Source organism: Microcaecilia unicolor, chromosome 1 (genome assembly GCF_901765095.1).
Source record: "Microcaecilia unicolor chromosome 1, aMicUni1.1, whole genome shotgun sequence".
Classification (NCBI taxonomy): domain Eukaryota; kingdom Metazoa; phylum Chordata; class Amphibia; order Gymnophiona; family Siphonopidae; genus Microcaecilia; species Microcaecilia unicolor.
Window position 1 is genome coordinate 644,879,829 of NC_044031.1, and position 22,839 is coordinate 644,902,667.

General features: G+C 49.1%; 1 protein-coding gene across 4 annotated transcripts in view; it reads right to left on the reverse strand.

Annotated features, from left to right (window-relative positions):
* The window catches only part of TSEN2 (tRNA splicing endonuclease subunit 2), a 58,518-nt gene that overhangs the window by 6,754 nt on the left and 28,925 nt on the right, over positions 1–22,839 (reverse strand). For all 4 annotated transcript variants that reach the window (XM_030222114.1, XM_030222105.1, XM_030222128.1 and 1 more), the window contains exons 8-9: positions 20,424–20,562; positions 2,910–2,946 (exon numbers count right to left, since the gene is read on the reverse strand). In XM_030222114.1, the coding sequence (XP_030077974.1) occupies positions 2,910–2,946; positions 20,424–20,562 (176 nt within the window). The remainder of the gene's footprint in view (positions 1–2,909; positions 2,947–20,423; positions 20,563–22,839) is intronic.

Sequence of the window (22,839 nt, forward strand, 5' to 3'; positions counted from 1 at the left end):
CAGCATACACTTTGTGAGTTACACAAGTAAATTCTAATTATTGCCAATCAGTGCTGAATTATTGCTTGTTAAGTGCTGTTAACAATGCTGATTGGGAAAGAGGGGGGGGGAAGGGAAATGAGACTTGATATACCGCCTTTCTGAGGTTTTTGCAACTACATTCAAAGTGGTTTACATATATTCAGGTACTTATTTTGTACCAGGGGCCATGGAGGGTTAAGTGACTTGCCCAGAGTCACAAGGAGCTGCAGTGGGAATCGAACTCAGTTCCCCAGGATCAAAGTCCACTGCACTAACCACTAGGCTACTCCTCCACTCCTTGTTAAGCGCATTGTTTTGGAATATGCTTAGATTTAGGCATGGACTCTAGGCGCGATATATAGAATCCGGCAGTTTATGTCAAAGGCACCATTAATTAGTAGTTACATCCAAGTATGCACTAGGCACTGTTCTATATAATTTAGTGGCTAAGTGCCATAGTATGTCCCTACAAGAGGGTGTATAAGTGGGCGGAGCATGGGGGGGTCCATGGTCAGGTCTTCAAGTGACACGTGTAACTTATAGAATACTATCAGTTACATGCGTCACTTAGGGGCCCTTTTACAAAGCGGCAGAAATCCAATGTGGGCTTACTGCACGCTAATCCGGAGCCACTGCTGGCCCAATGTGGGTGCCGGCTGTAGTTCCAGCCCCAGCAAGCGCCATTTCCCACCTGAGGAAAATAGGGTTCTAATTTTTAGCACGGCGCTAACCCAGCAATAATCGGACAACGCCCACGTCCTATCCAATTACCGCCAGGCTAGCACAGGAGCCCTTACCACCATCTCAATGGATGGTGGTACATGCTCCCCCTCGCATGGCCATTTGGTTAAGAGCAATCCTACCGAATGGCCATGGCTATTTTCAGCCTTTTTTTTTTTTACCCGCTGTGGTAAAAAGGGCCGCAGTGCGTGGCAAAAACGGCCCCCCATCACTAGCGCAGAGTCCTTTTTACTGCAGCTTGGTAAAAGGACCCTCTTAATGCATGTAGGTGAACCCATTTATATCTGTCATTAACATGGTGTAAACAGTCGTCCCTTAACTCAAATGCTCCAGTCAGTGCCACCTTGTGCTAATATTTTATAAGGGAATCCTGGCGCACAGACGCCATTACAGAATCAGTGCCCAGTGCTCAGAATCGGCATGCTTTAACTGGAGGTGCCAATTTAGAGACTTGCCTCCTTAATCTTCCAGTGCTTCAGGAACAAACATAGGGCTCCTTTTGGGAAGGCAGAACTAGAGGACATGAAATGAGATTGAAGGGGGGCAGACTCAAGAAAAATGTCAGGAAGTATTTTTTCACGGAGAGAGTGGTGGATACTTGGAATGCCCTCCCGAGGGAGGTGGTGGAGTTGAAAATGGTAACGGAATTCAAAAATGCATGGGATAAACATAAAGGAATCCTGTTCAGAAGGAATGGATCCTCAGAAGCTTAGCTGAGATTGGGTGGCAGAGCCGGTGGTGGGAGGCAGGGCTAGTGCTGGGCAGACTTCTACAGTCTGTGCCCTGAAAATGGCAGATACTAATCAAGGTCAGGTATACACAAAAAGTAGCACATATGAGTTTATCTTGTTGGGCAGACTGGATGGACCGTGCAGGTCTCTCTCTGCCATCATCTACTATGTTACTATTTATATTTTACAAAGCCACGGTAATGATTCCCGGCACAGCAACGATGACAAAGCACATTCATTCTGCAGCGCAAGAATCACTACCATGACTTAGTGAAAGGAGCGTTTAGTTGTAAGCCCTCTGGGAACAGGGAATTACCTACTTATACCTGAAAGTAACTCACCTTTAACTAAATGCTAGGTCCCTTCCCTGTTTCTCTTGCAGAAGTGAATGCAGCAGAGCCTGCCTCGGCAAATTTAGCCCTGATAATCACAATCAAGCCCAGCAAATGTCAGATGGGGATGGCAGAAGTGCAGTTCTGCAAGGAATTCACGCTTAGTGCACATCATCCCGTAGCCTAAATTTTGCACCATTTATAAAATTTACCCCTAAAGATGGGTATATCAAGAAAAACAATCCATAAATTGCATTTCACTCCCCCTCTCTACTATAATAAAAACCAGATATACTGTGAAGCTAAAATCATGGAAATGGTTTAAAATATTAAAACTATGGACCATATTCACTATGAGGCCCTTTTACTAAGGCACAGTAGGCCTAACACAGGCCTACCATGAAGTAAAAAGGCACTACCACACGACACGCTGAGGCGTCCCATGGTATTTTGGCCAGCAGCACGTGCTGCTCCTGCTGTAAAAAATATTTGTTGCCGCAGGAAGCATGCCTGCACTAATCAGGTAGCGTGGGCACATTACCACGCACTACCCAATTACCACAGTAGCGTGGGAGGCCTTACCGCCTCCTAAATAGATGGTGGTAAGGGTTTCCAGCAGTAATGACCAACCCAATTACCACAGGAGTAGCGTGGGAGGCCTTACCGCCTCCTAAATAGATGGCGGTAAGGGTTTCCGGCAGTAATGACCACACGCTAATGAGGAACTTAGCGTGTGGCCACTGAAAAAAAAAATCCAACTTCAGCCATTTTTCAACAGCACTAGGAAGTGGCCGGAGCGTGCGGCAAACCCACATGCTAACTGCAGCACCGATCACTTTCTAGCGCAGCTTGATAAAAAGGACCCTTTTGGTTTTTCTCCCCCTTCCCTGAAGACAGGAAAACTTTAGTGAATCAGCTTCTATCTTCTTTTCCCTTAAAAAGTTTTCTTCTTCCTGCATGTGAATAGAATTCATTCTGCTATGAGGTGGACAGTGTGTTTGCTGCTTTATAGAACAGTTTAAAAAAAAAATAAAAACAAACCAAACACGTTGCCACAGGTAATAGGGAAAAGGAAATTTCAAACCTGGCGTGGTAAAAAGGTGGACCTTTCCGATATAGCACTGAAAAATAAAAATACATCTTATTTAAACTTTCTGATTTGATACTCACTGACAAATGCAACCTACTTGCTCTTGATGAGGTATAATTAAAACTCCAACTTTATTCCACTTCCCTTTAAAAGCTAATCACACAAATCAAGCCCAGAACCTCCATTATATAGTGCAGTGTTGATTCACCTTTTCCTAACATATTACAGATACTGTTTATTAATATGCATTAGTTATTGACATGCAGTTAAACACAGAAATTTAGTGTGCAATAACAGCTAACATGGAATGGGGAGGCAAAGGGTATAATATGGAGCAGACACTGCACAATGCAGTGAATGAAGAGGTGGTTACTACAATGCTTCTTTTTTTGTACTGAAAAGTTTTATCGAAGAAAAATAGTTTTTCAGATAACAACCATAGCAATACAAATAATACTTTACAAAAGGATAAATCATAAATCACACCCCTGGCTCCCCACCCTACCTCCTTCCCCCTGATGCTTGTCTAACCCCCCCTTCCCCATCTAGCACCTACTAAGATGCAGATCTGTACTATTTGAAAGTGTTTTTGAAACTAACCAATATGAGCGGTTTAATTGCCAAACCTTACCATCCTATATAATAATTCTCACCGCCAACGTTCAAATGTGCTAGGGACCGTGCCTCCATCGGAGGTGGTCTGCTAGGCAGGCATGCACTGACTTAGCTGATTTGAAACCTTTTCCCTACTCCTCCCCCTGCCTCGGAATCAGCTGTCACCCCCGCGTTACGGCCCCCTGGATCCCCCCTTCCGCGAACCTTGCGACCCCCTCCCTTCTCGCCGAAAACCGCCCCCGCCGTCGACTACCTGTGCTGACAGGGGACCCGAACCCCCGACAGCCAAAGTGCTGTTCTGCCCTTCACGTTGGTTCCTCAATGCTCTTCTCAAGCTGTTCAAGTTTCTGTGCGTGTGTCTAACGTCAGGCGTATGCACAGAAACTTGAAGAGATTGAGAAGAGCATTAAGGAACCAACGCGAAGGGCAGAACAGCACTTCGGCTGTCGGGGGTTTGGGTCCCCCGTCAGCACAGGTAGTCAACAACGGCGGGGGGGGGGGGGGAGGTTTTCACCGGGAAGGGGGGGGTGACGGTCGCGGAAGGGGGGTCCACGGGCCGCAACGTGGGGGGCGGGGTTGAAAACGGAGGGAGGGCAGACTGTGAAACACCGAGGGAGGGTAGGGGATTGCCTGCCTAACGCCCGTTTCCTTGATTTCAGAAACGGGCCTTTTTCCTAGTATTTTAATAAATCAGACGTAAGACTATGGGATTAGTGTTGCGTTTGAGGCATGACTACTCTGAGTTCCCATTTACATTTATTTATTTGTTTGTTTAGATTTCCGCACACCTTCTTTACTAGTAGCTCAGGGTGAGTTACATCAGGTACACTGGGTATTGAGAAGCAGAAGCAGCAGCAGGATTTCAACCGGCCACCTCTGGATGTCAAAACCGGTGCTCTAACCATTAGGCCACTCCTCCACTCACATTAAATTGTTTCTTTCTTTTTAAGCTGAAGATCAGCCTCTAGCTTTTAACTTCCTTCCAAAGATCCATGTTTAAGTAATAATTAGGTTCTGGAGATCCAGAAGAAAGAATTTCAGTTTTATGAGTCAAGTTAAAAGATAAGAACAAGCCTGGTACCTTCTTCCCCAGTCATCCCTTGCTTTGTTCTTTTTTACTACCCTCTTTTAGGTCCACTTCTCTGATTTGGAATAGGCAATGGGCCTGTTCATGTAAGACTAGCCGTTGAGCCCGTAAAAACGGGCTAGTAAAGGAAGGGGAGGGGGGGTTGAAAGGCCCCCACCCCCGGATAGGTCGCCGCCGCCCCTCCCCCCCGGAGTCACCTCCGCCACCCGAGCCGGGTACCTGGCTTCACTATTCAAACCGCCGGAATGCAGCACACAGCTCATCTGAGCTGCCGTCGGCCTTCCTTCTTCTCTGCATGTGTTCCGCCCTCGTGTGACGTAACGTCAGCGAGGGCGGGACACAGGCAGGTAAGGAAGGCCAACGGCAGCTCAGATTAGCTGTGTGCTGCGTTCCGGCGGTTTGAATAGTGAAGCCAGGTACCCGGGCCGGGTGGAGGGTGGGTGGCGGCGGCGACTCCGGGTGGGTGGGGGGAGCTGTAGCGGCAACCCTGGGGGGGGGAGCGGTGACGACGGCAGTTCCCTCATTCACAGGTGCGCAGGTTCCCTGTCACGCCCCCGTCATCACGTATTGACGCGGGGGCGGGACAGAGAGGGTCTCTACTGCGCATTTGCGAGTGAGTACGCCTCTTGCCATTTATATGTTTGATTATCCAGTTCGGAGCAACTAATCACCCAATTCCAGAGAACTGGATTTTGTTTTACTCTATCTTGCTATTTTATATGGTCACTATTAGAAATTTTGGGCCCAATATTCAAAGCGATTTAACCGGCCACAGACTGGTTAAATCACTTGGTTGGGGCTAGCCACTAATATTCAGCAGCGCTTAACCAGCTAAATGACGCTGAATATCGCAGCTAGTGCCCAACTCAAAGTCACCTATGCTGGGAGCGTTCCGGGGCGCAGTCAGCACTTGGCTGCTTGTGCTGATATTCAGCCCTTAAGCGGACAGGTTTACCACATAAATATCTGTCCTATTTTTATGTGGTAACCCATGGTAACAAATATCGACTTAAGAGGCTACTGGGCTCATTTTCAAAACAGAAAAACATTTAAAAAGTGGCATAAAGCAGCATTTGGATGTTTTTCTGACAAAAACGTCCAAATCAGTATTTTTGAACATTTTTAGATGTTTTTCTATTAAGTCCATCAGAAGTGCGTCCAAATCTCGAGGGGGCGTGTCACAGGCGTGTTCAGGCTGGGACTTGGGCGGTCCTAAGACTTAGATGTTTTTTAGCCATAATGGAACAAATCAAAAACGTCCAGGACTAAAACTTAAGACGTTTTGAGCTAGACCTGTTTTTATCATGAATAAGGCACAAAAGGTGCCTTAAATACCCAAATGACCACTGAAGGGAATCAGGGATGACCTCCCCTTATTCCCCCAGTGGTCACTAACACTCTCCCACCCCACCCCCCAAAAATGTGATGAAAAACATTACTTGCCAGTCTCTAAGCCAGCCTCAGATGTTATACTCAGGTCCATTAGAACAGCATGCAGGTCCCTGGAGTAGTCTAGTGGTGGGTGCAGTGCACTGCAGACAGGTGGACCCAGGCTCCTACCTCCCCCCACCTGTTACACTTATGTAAAATCTGATATTTTATCTGTTATTTCCATTAGGCCTGCCAGACCAGTGGGTTCTGTCCCTTTATCAGCAAATGGAGGCAGATAATTTGAATATTCCAGCGACACCAGAGAGATAAGGAGTACTGCAGCCTAGGACAGCTCATTATGCCTAAGCCATAGCCAAAATGAACTAAAACAACCAGCATCCACCCACGGTAAAAACCCAGGAACCCACCAAGTGACAATTCTCTTTAGGTATACAACTATATACACAGCCAGAAGTAACAGCCAGAATATGCTTGGACAGACATACCAGGGTCACAGTTTTCCCAGAAGGGGTGTTGGACTGGTCCAGCAGGACTCAAGGAAAGGAAATTAACAGGCAAGAATAGTTTCACCTTCCTTATCATCCTGATAGATCAGCCTAGACAAGTGATATGTACCCAAGCTTTAGCCTTGAGGGTGTGAGAAAGACAAGGTCCCCTCCATGACTGCCCTGCCAAAGGAACTATTCTTTCTTGCTTATAAAGTGATCCTGTGGTACATAAAAGAATGCGATGATGACCATGTCACTTCCTTGCAGATATCATCCAGCACGACTGCTCTGGCTTCTGCTCAGGAAGCTGTTTGTAATCTAATCAAATGTACCTGGACCCCTTCGGGTATCACATTGTAATTGATGATGTAACTGAGGTCTTAATCAAATCAGGAATTGTCAACTTGAATGTCATCTGCCCCTTACATGGACCACTGAACTACAAGAAAAGATAATCTGAGCTTCTGAAGCTATTGGTGGCCTCAGGATATTGAAAAATAGTTCTGCCAACATCCAACTTATAGAGGACTCTCCCACAGCCCTCTCCTGTCCATTTTAAACACTGGTAGATAGACTGGTTCAAATGAAAGGAGGATACCACCTTCAGCAAGAAGGAAGGAACAGTGCTGATGGAAACTGAATACTAACAATTTAAGAAAGTATTTCAACATGAGAGGGGGCTGCATTTCCAAGACACTCCAGGCTGAACAGATTGTCATGAGAAACACCACTTTCAAAGCCAGATCATGTACAGACACCCTCATCTAAGGCTCAAACTACAGCCTATTTAAAACAAGTTCAGGTCCATCTGCGACACTACTGGATGCTTTGAGGGATAGATATGATTTGTTTTATTTGTGGGGTGAAGCACATCAGCATGCAACCCCAGAGACTCACCTCACAAAGGATATGATAACTGGCAAATCTGTTCACAGTGCTTAGACTCCATGCTCTCCACATCAGAGCTCAAATCATCTCCAGACACTTACATAATCCAAGGGTAGTGAGGGCCTTCAAGCCGTCTGAAAAGTAGCTACTACTGAAGGAACATAGCCTTTGTGCCTTAGAATGCACTCAAGGACCAAGACATAGGCCAAAAGGGGTGTGAATCCTCTGGACAACTGGCCCGTGAAGTAGCAGCCCTGACCTCCTGGGAAGAAGAGGCAGCATCACCAAGAGCTTGACTCTGCATACCAGGGATGTTGCATTCAGTCTGGGCTGCTAAAAATCACCAGAAAGGAATGTTTTACAATCCTGCAAATCTCTGACCACCTGACCGCTGGAGACCAAGTTTGAACCAACACATCGAGCCCCTTCATCCTTCCTGTGGCTGAAGAAGGGTAAATTAGACCTTACCTGCTAATTTGCTTTCCTTTAGTCCCTCCGGACCGGCCCAGAATTTGACTGATGGGTTGTGCACGCCTTCCAGCAGGTGGAGACTGAGAAAAAAACTGACTCTAGCCAGCCAATAAGAGCCCTTGCCAGCTAGAGAAAGATCAAGTAATAAAGTACCAAAGCAGAAGGAAAGTCATAGAAGAAATACAGAAACTGTGCATCCAAAAACCTGAGCAGCCACCGGCACATTGCCAACAACGGGTGCGTGCCTTCAAACATATCATGGTCCTTCATACCGGACCTTTCAGAAAATTTTCTTTTCTTTTTTTTAAACTATATAGATCAAGAAACTAACAACACAGCTCCGAACAAACACCGATATCTGAAGGGAGGGATCTGGGCCGGTCCGGAGGGACTAAAGGAAAGCAAATTAGCAGGTAAGGTCTAATTTACCCTTCCTTAGCGTCCCTCCGAACCGGCCCAGAATGTGACTGATGGGAAGTAACAAAGCAGTGAAAATATGGGAGGGACCCTAGAAGCCCCGCCGATAAAACACGCGCTCTAAACAACTTGATGACGACTGAGAACATCTAAACGGTAGTGGTTAGAAAAAAGAATGCAGAGACAGGGTATGATACATACCTGTAGCAGTTGTTCTCCGAGGACAGCAGGCTGATTGTTCTCACGACTGGGTGACGTCCGCGGCAGCCCCCACCAACCGGAAAAAAGGCTTCGCGGGACGGTCGGGACGCAGGGCACGCCCACCGCGCATGCGCGGCCGTCTTCCCGCCCGTGCGCGACCGCTCCCGCCAGTTGAATAACTAGCAAAAGATGAAACACACAACTCCAAAGGGGAGGAGGGAGGGTAGGTGAGAACAATCAGCCTGCTGTCCTCGGAGAACAACTGCTACAGGTATGTATCATACCCTTTCTCCGAGGACAAGCAGGCTGCTTGTTCTCACGACTGGGGTATCCCTAGCTCTCAGGCTCACTCAAAACAAGAACCCAGGTCAATTGAACCCCGCAACGGCGAGGGTACAACAGAAATTGACCTACGAAGAACAACTAACTGAGAGTGCAGCCTGACCAGAATAAATTCGGGTCCTGGAGGGTGGAGTTGGATTTACACCCCAAACAGATTCTGCAGCACCGACTGCCCGAACCGACTGTCGCGTCGGGTATCCTGCTGGAGGCAGTAATGTGATGTGAATGTGTGGACAGATGACCACGTCGCAGCCTTGCAAATCTCTTCAATAGTGGCTGACTTCAAGTGGGCCACTGACGCTGCCATGGCTCTAACACTATGAGCCGTGACATGACCCTCAAGAGCCAGCCCAGCCTGGGCGTAAGTGAAGGAAATGCAATCTGCTAGCCAATTGGAGATGGTGCGTTTCCCGACAGCGACCCCTAGCCTGTTAGGGTCGAAAGAAACAAACAATTGGGCGGACTGTCTGTGGGGCTGTGTCCGCTCCAAGTAGAAGGCCAATGCTCTCTTGCAGTCCAATGTGTGCAACTGACGTTCAGCAGGGCGGGTATGCGGCCTGGGGAAGAATGTTGGCAAGACAATTGACTGGTTAAGATGGAACTCCGACACCACCTTCGGCAGGAACTTTGGGTGGGTGCGGAGCACTACTCTGTTGTGATGAAATTTGGTATATGGAGCATGAGCTACTAGGGCTTGAAGCTCACTGACCCTACGAGCTGAAGTAACTGCCACCAAGAAAATGACCTTCCAGGTCAAGTACTTCAGATGGCAGGTATTCAGTGGCTCAAAAGGAGGTTTCATCAGCTGGGTGAGGACGACGTTGAGATCCCATGACACAGTAGGAGGCTTGATAGGGGGCTTTGACAAAAGCAAGCCTCTCATGAATCGAACGACTAAAGGCTCTGCAGAGATGGCTTTACCTTCCACACGATAATGGTAAGCACTAATCGCACTAAGGTGATTCCTTACTGAGTTGGTCTTAAGGCCAGACTCTGATAAGTGCAGAAGGTATTCAAGCAGGTTCTGTGCAGGGCAAGAACGAGGTTCTAGGGCCTTGCTCTCACACCACACGACAAACCTCCTCCACTTGAAAAAGTAACTCTTTTTAGTGGAATCCTTCCTAGAGGCAAGTAAGACCCGGGAGACACCCTCAGACAGACCCAACGCAGTGAAGTCTACGCCCTCAACATCCAGGCCGTGAGAGCCAGAGACTGAAGGTTGGGGTGCAGCAACGCTCCGTCGTTCTGCGAAATGAGAGTCGGAAAACACTCCAATCTCCACGGTTCTTCTGAGGACAACTCCAGAAGAAGAGGGAACCAGATCTGACGGGGCCAAAAGGGCGCTATCAGAATCATGGTGCCGCGGTCTTGCTTGAGCTTCAGTAAGGTCTTCCCCACCAAAGGTATGGGAGGATAAGCATACAGGAGGCCGGTCCCCCAATGAAGGAGAAAGGCATCTGACGCTAGCCTGCCGTGTGCCTGAAGTCTGGAACAGAACAGAGGCAGCTTGTGGTTGGTCTGAGAGGCGAAAAGGTCCACCGAGGGGGTGCCCCACGCTCGGAAGATCTTGCGTACCACTCTGGCATGGAGCGACCACTCGTGCGGTTGCATGACTCTGCTCAGTCTGTCGGCCAGACTGTTGTTTACGCCTGCCAGGTACGTGGCTTGGAGGAGCATGCCGAACCGACACGCCCAACGCCACATCCCGACGGCCTCCTGGCACAGGGGGCGAGATCCGGTGCCCCCCTGCTTGTTGACGTAATACATTGCAACCTGATTGTCTGTCCGAATTTGGATAATTTGGCAGGACAGCCGATCTCTGAAAGCCTTCAGTGCGTTCCAGATCGCTCGGAGCTCCAGGAGGTTGATCTGCAGATCCTTTTCCTGGAGGGACCACAGACCCTGGGTGTGAAGCCCATCGACATGGGCTCCCCACCCCAGGCGAGATGCATCCGTCGTCAGCACTTTCGCGGGCTGCGGAATTTGGAATGGACGTCCCAGGGTCAAATTGGTCCGTATGGTCCACCAGAGCAGTGAAGTGCGGCAACTGGTGGAGAGGCGGATGACATCTTCTAGATTCCCGGTGGCTTGGAACCACTGGGAAGCTAGGGTCCATTGAGCAGATCTCATGTGAAGACGAGCCATGGGAGTCACATGAACTGTGGAGGCCATATGACCCAGAAGTCTCAACATCTGCCGAGCTGTGATCTGCTGGGACGCTCTGGTCTGCGAAGCCAGGGCCAAGAGGTTGGTGGCCCTCGCTTCGGGAAGGTAGGCCTGAGCCGTCTGGGAATTCAGCAGCGCTCCTATGAATTCCAGAGATTGAGTTGGCTGGAGATGGGACTTTGGGTAATTTATCACAAACCCCAGCAGCTCCAGAAGTTGAATAGTGCACTGCATGGACCGGAGGGCTCCTGCCTCCGAGGTGTTCTTGACCAGCCAATCGTCGAGATATGGGAACACGTGCACTCCCAGCTTGCGTAGGTAGGCCGCTACCACCACGAGACACTTTGTAAACACTCGTGGGGCAGAGGCGAGCCCAAAGGGCAGCACACAATACTGAAAGTGGCGTGCGCCCAGGCGGAATCTGAGATACTGTCTGTGAGCTGGCAGTATCGGTATGTGAGTATATGCGTCCTTTAAATCCAGGGAACATAGCCAATCGTTTTTCTGAATCATTGGCAGAAGGGTGCCCAAGGAAAGCATCCTGAACTTTTCTTTGACCAGGAATTTGTTCAGGCCTCTCAGGTCTAGGATGGGACGCATCCCCCCTGTTTTCTTTTCCACAAGGAAGTACCTGGAATAGAATCCCTGCCCTTCCTGCCCGGGTGGTACGGGCTCGACCGCATTGGCGCTGAGAAGGGCGGAGAGTTCCTCTGCAAGTACCTGCTTGTGATGGGAGCTGAAAGACTGAGCTCCCGGAGGACAATTTGGAGGCAGGGAGGCCAAATTCAGGGCATATCCGCACCGCACTAGTTGGAGAACCCACTGGTCGGAGGTTATGAGAGGCCACCTTTGGTGAAAAAATTTTAACCTCCCTCCGACCGGCAGATCGTCCGGTACGGACACTTGTAGGGCGGCTATGTTCCCCTGGATCCAGTCAAAAGCCCGTCCCCGGCTTTTGCTGTGGAGGCGCAGGGGGCTGCTTAGGCGCACGCTGTTGACGAGAACGAGCGCGCTGGGGCTGTCCCTGTGCCTGACGAGGCCTTCGGGCCGGCTGGTTGTACCTACGCTTCGCAAAAGAATAGGGTGCAGCCTGCCGGGCCCGGGAAAAACGTCCACCTGTGGAGGTGGATGCTGAAGGCGCCCGGTGGGAGAGCTTGTCGAGAGCGGTTTCCCGCTGATGCAGTTGGTCCACCATCTGCTCGACCTTCTCACCGAAAATATTATCCCCCCGGCAAGGGACGTCAGCCAGTCTCTGCTGGGTGCGGTTGTCCAGGTCAGAGGCGCGCAGCCATGAGAGCCTGCGCATCACTATACCTTGGGCCGCAGCACGAGATGCCACGTCACAGGTGTCAAAAATACCCCTGGACAGGAACTTTCTGCACGCCTTCAGCTGCCTGACCACCTCCTGATAAGGCCTGGACTGCTCCGGCGGGAGCTTCTCGACCAGGTCCGCCAGTTGTTGCACATAGGTCCGCATGTGAATGCTCATATAAGTACATAAGTACATAAGTACATAAGTAGTGCCATACTGGGAAAGACCAAAGGTCCATCTAGCCCAGCATCCTGTCACCGACAGTGGCCAATCCAGGTCAAGGGCACCTGGCACGCTCCCCAAACGTAAAAACATTCCAGACAAGTTATACCTAAAAATGAGGAATTTTTCCAGTCCATTTAATAGCGGTCTATGGACTTGTCCATTAGGAATCTATCTAACCCCTTTTTAAACTCCGTCAAGCTAACCGCCCGTACCACGTTCTCCGGCAATGAATTCCAGAGTCTAATTACACGTTGGGTGAAGAAAAATTTTCTCCGATTCGTTTTAAATTTACCACACTGTAGCTTCAACTCATGCCCTCTAGTCCTAGTATTTTTGGATAGCGTGAACAGTCGCTTCACATCCACCCGATCCATTCCACTCATTATTTTATACACTTCTATCATATCTCCCCTCAGCCGTCTCTTCTCCAAGCTGAAAAGCCCTAGCCTTCTCAGCCTCTCTTCATAGGAAAGTCGTCCCATCCCCACTATCATTTTCGTCGCCCTTCGCTGTACCTTTTCCAATTCTACTATATCTTTTTTGAGATACGGAGACCAGTACTGAACACAATACTCCAGGTGCGGTCGCACCATGGAGCGATACAACGGCATTATAACATCCGCACACCTGGACTCCATACCCTTCCTAATAACACCCAACATTCTATTCGCTTTCCTAGCCGCAGCAGCACACTGAGCAGAAGGTTTCAGCGTATCATCGACGACGACACCCAGATCCCTTTCTTGATCCGTAACTCCTAACGCGGAACCTTGCAAGACGTAGCTATAATTCGGGTTCCTCTTACCCACATGCATCACTTTGCACTTGTCAACATTGAACTTCATCTGCCACTTGCACGCCCATTCTCCCAGTCTCGCAAGGTCCTCCTGTAATCGTTCACATTCCTCCTGCGACTTGACGACCCTGAATAATTTTGTGTCATCGGCGAATTTAATTACCTCACTAGTTATTCCCATCTCTAGGTCATTTATAAATACATTAAAAAGCAACGGACCCAGCACAGACCCCTGCGGGACCCCACTAACTACCCTCCTCCACTGAGAATATAGAGCAGGTATGATTGGATGCGGGTCACGAGCATGGAGGATTGGTAGGCCTTCCTCCCAAACGAGTCCAGAGTGCGAGACTCCCGCCCCGGGGGCGCCGAGGCGGTATCCCTCGAACTCCGTGCCCTCTTGAGAGCAGAATCCACGACCGCTGAATCATGGGGCAATTGGGGCCGCATGAGCTCTGGGTCAGAGTGGATCCTGTACTGGGACTCTGCTTTCTTGGGAATGGTGGGGTTAGTTAACGGTCTCACCCAGTTCCGGAGCAGCGTCTCCTTCAGGACATTGTGCAGCGGCACCGTGGAGGACTCTCTAGGTGGTGATGGATAGTCGAGGACCTCGAGCATCTCGGCCCTCGGCTCTTCCACAGAGACCACGGGGAAGGGAATGCTAATAGACATATCCCGCACAAAGGAGGCAAAGGAGAGACTCTCAGGAGGTGAGAGCTTCCTCTCCGGTGAAGGCGTGGGGTCCGAGGGAAGGCCCGTAGACTCCTCTGAGGAGAAATATCTCGGGTCCTCCTCTTCCCCCCACGAGTCCTCATCCTCGGTATCGGACATTAGCTCATGTAGCTGAGTCCGGTACCGGGCCCGGCTCGACGTCGAGGCACCGAGGTCTCGGTGTCGTCGAGCGGTGGACTCCCGCGCCGGCGGGGACGGAGCTCCCTCCATCGACGTCGACGGGAACGCCACCTGCGTGGCGGTCGAGACCGGCACCGCAAGCGGCGGCGGTGTCGACAGCCCCGGCGCCGGGCTAGAGCTCGCCGGCGCCACAATCATCGGCGCCGGGGGCGGCACCGCCTGGCGCATCAGCCCTTCCAGGATCCCCGGAAGGATGGCTCTGAGGCACTCGTCCAGGCCCGCTGCTGGGAAAGGCGGTGGGGCCGGCAAGGGTGTCGGTGCCGGAAGCTGCTGGGGGCCAGGAGACGGCACCGAGGTGCCGGAACCCCGACGCGTCGGTACCTCCACAACCGACGGAGACCTCTCCTCACGATGATGACGCTTCGGCGTCGCCTCCTCTTCGGGATGCACCGAAGGCGACCGGTGACGATGCTTCTTATCCTTCTTCCGATGCACGTCACCGGCGCCGGAGGGCATGGAGGAGGAGGAGGTCGATCCCCCTCGGTCTCGAGGTACCGGGTCAGACAGGGTTCGGTCCCGTGGGCCACGAGCTGAGGGCGTGACCGGGGCCGACTGCCCACGCGGCCTCTCACCCCCACTCTCACCGGAGGACCGGCGGACCGACGGGACCTGTTCTCCTGGGGTCGCTGCCATCGGTGCCGATGTCTCGGGCATCGATACCGGTACCGAAGGGCCGGGCGTCGATACCGATGCCGTCGAGGTCGACGTCGAGGGGCCGGCGCAAGTTCCAAAAAGACGGTCCCGCAGAACTTGCCTCGCAACCTGAGTCCGTTTCCGGAGACCGAGACACAAAGAACACGACTTGAGATTGTGCTCCGGCCCGAGGCACTGGAGGCACCAAGCGTGGGTGTCGGTCTGCGAGATCGGCCGGCCGCAGCGACCACACTTTTTAAATCCACTCGGGACCTTTGAGGACATCGACGGAAAAATCGCGTCGGCGAAGTCAAAATCGTCAATGGTGGCTAAAATCACACCACGAAAAAAGAAAACGACCGTGCGGCCACTAGGCCGCCACGCAGCGTCCCCGCTGGAAGCGAGGGAAAAGAAGGGGAGCGCGTGCTCCACACGCGCAGGGTCTCTCTTTTCTTTTTTTTTTTTTTGAAGAGAGAAAAAAAAGGAAATAAATTTAAATTAACGAAGCGCGATCCGCGTATACGCGATCGCAAGAATCCGGCGGCTGAAGTAGAGAGAGCGGCAAAGCACGACTCTCTCCAGGCGCGGAAAAAAAGGAACTGGCGGGAGCGGTCGCGCACGGGCGGGAAGACGGCCGCGCATGCGCGGTGGGCGTGCCCTGCGTCCCGACCGTCCCGCGAAGCCTTTTTTCCGGTTGGTGGGGGCTGCCGCGGACGTCACCCAGTCGTGAGAACAAGCAGCCTGCTTGTCCTCGGAGAAAACCGAGAACGTCTAAACGGTAGTAGTTAGAAAAAAGAATGCAGAGACAACCATGACGCCGCCTTACAAAAATCTTCTGAAGTCACCAGACAGCTGTCTGCCCACGAGAGTGCCCGATCTCTTGCAGAGACAACCTCAACTTGCTCTGGAACAGACGTCCCAGAAAAAGAATAAGCTGAAGCAATCATTACTTAGAGCCATCGAGAAATAGAGAGGTTAGAGGCTGCCACTGCAACCAGAACAAAGAAACAATCGCAACAGATCTACCCTGCTCGTTTTTACAGCCCAGAAACGGCTCTGCCAAGACAGCAGACCGGGAGGCTTTTTTTTTAAATTTTTTTAACTGAGTAGCTGCCTCTCCCTACCTCCACAGTTACAACTAAGATTTGGAGAAAAACTCACATCAGTCAGACTGTTCCTGACAACAGTCTGCTATGGAAAGCATCAGAATTTACCAAAGAATGCTTTTACTTCAGGGAGGAACAGGGGTGAGGGACTCGACTACCCGAGCGTGGCACCCCCGGGGCAAACAGAGGCCCCCAAGGACCTCAGCCCCTACCAAACAGGTTTTTTTTTTTAAGATGCACAGAAATAACCTGAACCTTTCAGCAGAAAATAACATTAATAAGAATTAACAAGAAAGAATAGACAAAAAGGAATGAGACTGAAGGACTCACTACCTTCCACCTGCTGGAGACTGAAATTACTGGATCTTTCTCTAGCTGGCAAGGGCTCTTATTGGCTGGCTAGAGTCACAGTTTTTTTCTCGGTCTCCACCTGCTGGAAGGCGTGCACAACCCATCAGTCACATTCTGGGCCAGTCCGGAGGGACGCTAAGGAAGGTGGGTATTTTGCATTCCAACAGAAGCCTCCCCAGGAATCCATAAGCAGATGGAACACTGTGGGATCTAGCTTCCACTCCCCTGGATCCAGAATTATAATTTTTTTATTTAGAAACCGCCTTTATCCAAAACGGAGATACAAAAAAACCCATACATAATGAAAATACAAACAAGCAAAGACATAATCAAGCAGAGAGAAATCTTTGAAGCACTGTGGAAAAAATAAACAGTAAAAATACTAAAAATTCAAACAAAGAACAAAAGTCAATCAAGCACAAAATAAGCCAAAACACAACGGGTAGTCTCTCAGATTCTTTTTAAAAGAGATCAGCTATGAGTCAGTCTTCAAATGTAAGGGCAATTTGTTCCATTCCACTGGAGCTACAACAGAAGATGCACCAGCTCTTGTCAGCTCCAGGGGAAAACGATGAAGAGTGGGCACAACAAGGTTGAACTGTTCTTGTCATCGTAATTCACATACCGGCACATAACGCACCACTGCCTCCTTCAAATAGGCAGCTGAATCCTGATACAGTGCACGGTGCGTAAACAACAGTAATGTATACAAGAGTTGATACTGGTAACCACTTCAGATGCTTAAGATACACAGTTACATATTCAGACCTAGTCAATCCAAATAGCACTTTGCATAGATGAATTTTGCACCACTTGAAGTGCCTGATACAACACTTCAGTAACCCAGCATCTGACAACTGAGAAAGTCTGCTTGCATGTTATCTACTCTGGCAATATTTGCCTCAAAAGACTGTTAGGAGGTGAGACTCCATCCAGCTGCATAGCTCGCTGACCTTACAAGCCACCACAACACTCGTGGTGTCTCCTTGCTTGTGGACATATGCCACTGCTGTGGCATTGTTGGACATCACCTGAATCAACTGTCCCTCTAGCAGGTGAAGGAACTGAAGCTATGCCAAACAATTTGGTCTTGTCTCTAACTGACTGATCAGCTTCAATACTTTCAGGGGCCACCAGCAACCTTAGGCTACATAACCCAGCCTAAACTGGCATCACTATCAACCGCTCCAAGGAATCCAGTGGGACCCCTCTTAACAGATGCCACAAATGACTCCACCGGGTCAATTGCTTCCTTGAGATTTGCTGGAGGTGACCTAACCTCAAACAGCTGTAATCTAGGAAACCAAGGAGACAGAAAGGTGGGTTGAAACAGTCTCATATGCACCCTCATACAGAGAAACACCTCCATGATTGCTGCCATGGACCCCAACGGTTGAAGTTAACTGTCCTCTAAGCCCGGAGCTTGTTCATTCTGTCATGCATCAGAAATACCATTCCACGCCTCGTGTTGAAGCAAACTCCCAGGTACTCCAAAACCTGGGCTAGGACAAAATGACTCATAGGATAATTCACCACCCAGGCAAAGCTCTCCAGAAGCTGGATCACCCTCAACATTGCAATCCAAGAGTCCTTCTCCAAATCTGAATCTGCTCGAATCATCCAGTCGTCCATGTAATGTAACGGTGCACCCAAATGCCCTCCTTGTGCAGGAAGACAGCCATCACTACCATGACCATGGAAACAGTCCGAGGAACTGTAGCCAGACCAAAGAGAAGAGCTCTGAACTGAAAATACAGGTAGTGCTTGTGCACCTTCCTGCTCACTGTGGAAATAAGTCTCCAAAAGATCTAAAGAAGCAAGGAACACCCTGGGTCACACTGAGGCTATCAATGAATGTTAAGGTCTCCATGCAAAAGCGTGGCACCCGAAGAGAGGCACTGGCCCTCTTTAGATCCAAAATCAAGAAACCTTCCTTCTTAACACCACAAAATAGATGGAATAGCTACCTCTGCCCTGCTCGGCAATCACCACAGAATGGACAACTCCCAACAGAAATAACCACTGAAATGTGTCCCTACTTGTCTCTTGAGAAGCTGCAGGAAGACACCATAAAGATGTCTGAAATGGGCTACACCAACTTCAGAGCACAGCCCAGCTGCATGACCTCCAAAACCCATCAGCTGGAGGTCACCAGGCAGAGCCAGTCACCCACCTGCAATTCCTGAAAAAGGACCTACATCTTCTCATTGGGGCCCTTTGGTTGCACAGGCAGCAGAGGAGGAAAGGTCACCATCCCTCTTCCTCCTCGCCCTGAAAGGCTGACCTTTCTGAAAAACATTGCTCTAGCCAAAAAGGTTCCTGAAGTCCTGGATGGCCTAGATAGTGGTCTTTTTAGTAATAGCCAATATTAAGGCAGCTTATTCATCTGCTCCTGTACCAAGGAATACAGGAATACCCAAAGCAATGGGCAGGCTGAACATCATATCTACAGCTTCCTACTCTGATTCGACCAACTGTGAGAAGGCCCTATGGAGGGGGAAAAGTCCTAGGGGGCTTGAGAGGCCTCTAAGATTGGGTCGCCATCCGAGACCACCTCCTGGGCTACCCTTGAAGTATACAGCATCTCAACCACCTGTCTTAATGTCTTCCCATTGAGACAGTCACACCACAGGAGATTCATCCTCCTTCGCCTCAGGGAATAGCTCCCCAGGTTCAGGCAAGAGCTTGCCAAGGAAGGGGGAGGGGGGGAGCCTCTCTTCATCCTCAAGACCTTTCCATGTCTCTTCCCATGTGGACACGGCTCGAACAGCATCCTTACTACCTTCAATTCCTCACTAAGGTGACCGAGACACCTGTTACCCTTGACAGTGCATTCTGTGGATCCCGCAGCCACCTCAGAGGACCCAGGCCTTTGCTTTCATCTCCAGATCTTTCCAAGACTCTAGAAGTCCTGCCAAGGCCAACTTAATTCTCTAAGACAGATCCTGCACCAATCAGGGCCCAAACACCATTTACAACTGATCCCCCTGGAGAGCCTCTTCCTGATCCCCTAGCCCTCAATGGAGGCAAGTGCAACTCTCCCACATTCTGGAGAGCCTATATCTGGCCTGGCAGGGACCACGCAGGAGCCATATAGTCTGGTGGCAAAATGGCTGCCACTCCCACAAAAACTAATTCCCCACTAACAATTCCACCAAAACTAATTCCCCACTAACAAATGGAGAATCCAGTGGCTGAGAAACTGCAGCCTGATTCACCAGCAGCTCCCTGGAGCCAAGCACCATTGAATCCATCTGTCTCTGCCATCTCATTGCGGCCAGCAGGAGCCAGTCGTGCTGCCAACACACCAGTTTCCACCACCACCAATAACTCCTGCCTGCGTGTATAGAAACAGCCCTTCCTCTACACCATTTCTGGGACTCCTGCAGTCCTCAGACCTGCCCAGGTTCCCCTGCTCTGGCACGCTGCCTGTTCCTCTGACTGTGCAAAGGTTCTGCCTTTGAGAGTGCTTTTTTAATATACAGGCAGAGTGTCCCCAGAAACGGGGGCCAAGAAGACTAAGATAGAAGACAACTCACTCTGCTGGCAGTCTCAGTAGCTGAGAAAAAACCTGCAGGCTAAGACAAGGGTAGTGCCACTCCAAGTTCAACTGGGGGAAGCTCCACAGACCAATCCTCAGGAACACCAGTTACGGACTCTACCACAGGACCACAAGCCATAGACTGTGGCCTAGGGAGTCTGGATTAACCTCCTATCCTGCTGCACCAGTCTGACCTGCGCCACCTGCTGGAGGCAGAGAAATACCAAGTTGATCCAGGCTGTACCAGTTCTTACATCACTTGATATCAGTGAAATATTCAATTTCTCTGCTTCCATCTGCAAGTAAATGGACACAACCCACTAGTGTGTTATGATCTATCAGGATGGTAAGGAAGTACACGATTAGTTATACTAGCCCACAAAATGCAGGATTATGTTTTCTATTCAAAAGCTGATTGCAACTAACTAGTTATTTCAAAATTCAAACGCTAATCAACAAGCCAAACATTACACAGATGAATGATGGGATGATAAGGATCAGTAAATATGCCTCTAAAACTGAAAGGGAACATTCACAACAGTCTATTTTGACTGGCTATACTCACAGAGATCTGTTCCATATTTCAGTCCTACTTTGGGCACCCAGCCCTTGCTTCGGAAGTAGTGATATGCCATATATATGGTCTGGAAACTGGGTTGGATGATACTAAAAACTTCCCATAGCTTCAAAATCGTTAAAGGCTCCTAAAACAACAAAAAATTATAGCATCTAATGGCCAGACTGGCTCTCAGATGGAGAAAAGGGAAAGGGGATGGGATTTGATATATAACCTGTGGTTACAATCCAAGCAGTTTGCATATAATAAATACAGGTACTTATTTTGTACCTGGGACAATGGAGGGTTAAAGCAACTTGCCCAGTGCTGCAGTGGGAATTAAACCCGGTTCCCCTGTTCTCAGGCCACTGAACTAACCATTATATGCTGAGTACTGAGAAACAGCAAAATGGTTCTCATTAATGTCACCATCACTTTGTCATAATTCTTTATTTTAACAATACATAATCCCAGTGAATATAGAAAGTGATTGGATATTTCTGAGTTTTGTTTGCTTGTTTTTTTGTAAAGTTCTCTGTCTTGAAACAAATCATAGGAGGTAAACAAATATTTTAAAATTAACAAAACCAAATGAATAACTATCTACCCTACAAAGTGTCATCCTGGTGTGCACTCGTTGCATACAATTTTTTTAAAAATTGTTCTCCTCTCAGCCAGCAGTTTAAGTTAAGCTGATCAGTATTTTTTTTTTTTGCAAACATAAAGCCAACAGAATTGGTTGCATATTTTAAAAACCACAAAAACCTCCCTTTTAGAATGAAAATGCATGAGGTTCTTGACAGAGAGAAGTCAAAGCCTTAACAGGAGAGCTTTGCATCTTGTCACTCTTAGTGCTTTGTTTCTGTAATCCTAGAACAATAAACCCAAGGTTAACAGATACTCTTAATTAAGGAAGCAGTTTTATAAAGCTTTTTTTCCACATGCAAAGTCTGATTTACATAGAGAAAAGGCTTTTTATAAAACTGCACAGCACTGTATATACAACCAAAACTGCTGAAATCTGCAGTTCAGTTTCGGACAGAACCAGAACCGTACCCAAAACTGTGGCCCTGCCCCTAGAAAATGACATGGGGACGGGGACCCGCAGTAACCGCAGGGATGGAGACAAGGACAGCTTGTTGGGACAGGGCGGGGACAGATCCCACAGGGGCAGGAATAGGGACAGGGACAAACTTTGTCCCCGTGTCATTTTCTACTTTGAAGCCTGTTAATAAACTGAACTGTTATATATGTTTGAGTGATGCAGGCAATGATATTTAGATTTTTTGGAAAAACAAGCAAACATGCTGGCCACAACTAGTAAAATCTGCATGGGGATCCTGTACATCCTGCTACCAGCACATCTTCTAAGAAGACATCTTCTATTGCAGGAAGGACTGTGGAAGACAGGAGAGCTAGACTGAATCCTGAGATTGTTCATGACTTATTCATCCACAGATTAAGAAATCATAACAGTGCTTCATAGGACATATTTCTCCCCTCTACGGCATACAGAACGGGTTGTATTTTGTACCCCTGGACATTTTGACAGGGTGGATAAGGATTCCTTGGGGTAGTAGGAATCATCTATTGTTGGGGTTGGAAGAGTAGAGGGTGATGGTGAGGAGGGTTATTATAGCTGCTCGCTGTTATTATTTTCTATTTGTAATTTATACACAATAGATGCACAGCATATTGTTCCTTTTTACACTTTAATAAAAAGATTGAAATATAAAATCATAATTGTTCGAGGCTTCTGCAGATGAGGATAGAACTCAAGGGGACGGAGCGGGGACAGGGAAAGAACCTGCGGGGACGGGGTGGGGACGGGCCAAACTTTCTCCCCGTGTCATTCTCTACCTGCTCCCCCCCCCAGCTGCCGCAAGCCAACTGCCATTTTGGAATCGCATTCCGCAAGTGGCATAGTGCCTGCAAGAGGAGCACACACATGAAAGCAGTACGGGTAAGAAGCAGGCATTTCTCCCACTTACATAACTTATAGAACACTGTAAATTACCCACATCTCTACTGCATTTACTTGCCTGCAGTTACAGCAGAGCTATCCCTAATGTAACTGCAGAATGTAAATGTAATGCCCCAATACCAGGTTACACTAGTGTTCCATAATTGAATCAGGTGTCCAGATGCTGTGTTCGCACCAGATAGCAACCAGACCTAAATGGAGGTACCCGGCTACAGAATTACTCTACATGTAGGTGTGCCTGGGGATATCTTTTGGGTGGAACAGGGACAGAGTTGCGAAATATGTATGCGTGTTAGAGTACTTGCACATATTTACAGCAGGTGTAAAATTTCTGCATCAGCGTTTGCGAGGTATTGGGGTTGGATCTGGGTACCTACACTGGTGGCTCAATATGAAGCACTTCAGTTGAACATGGACCTGCATACAACGCAAACAGCCTCT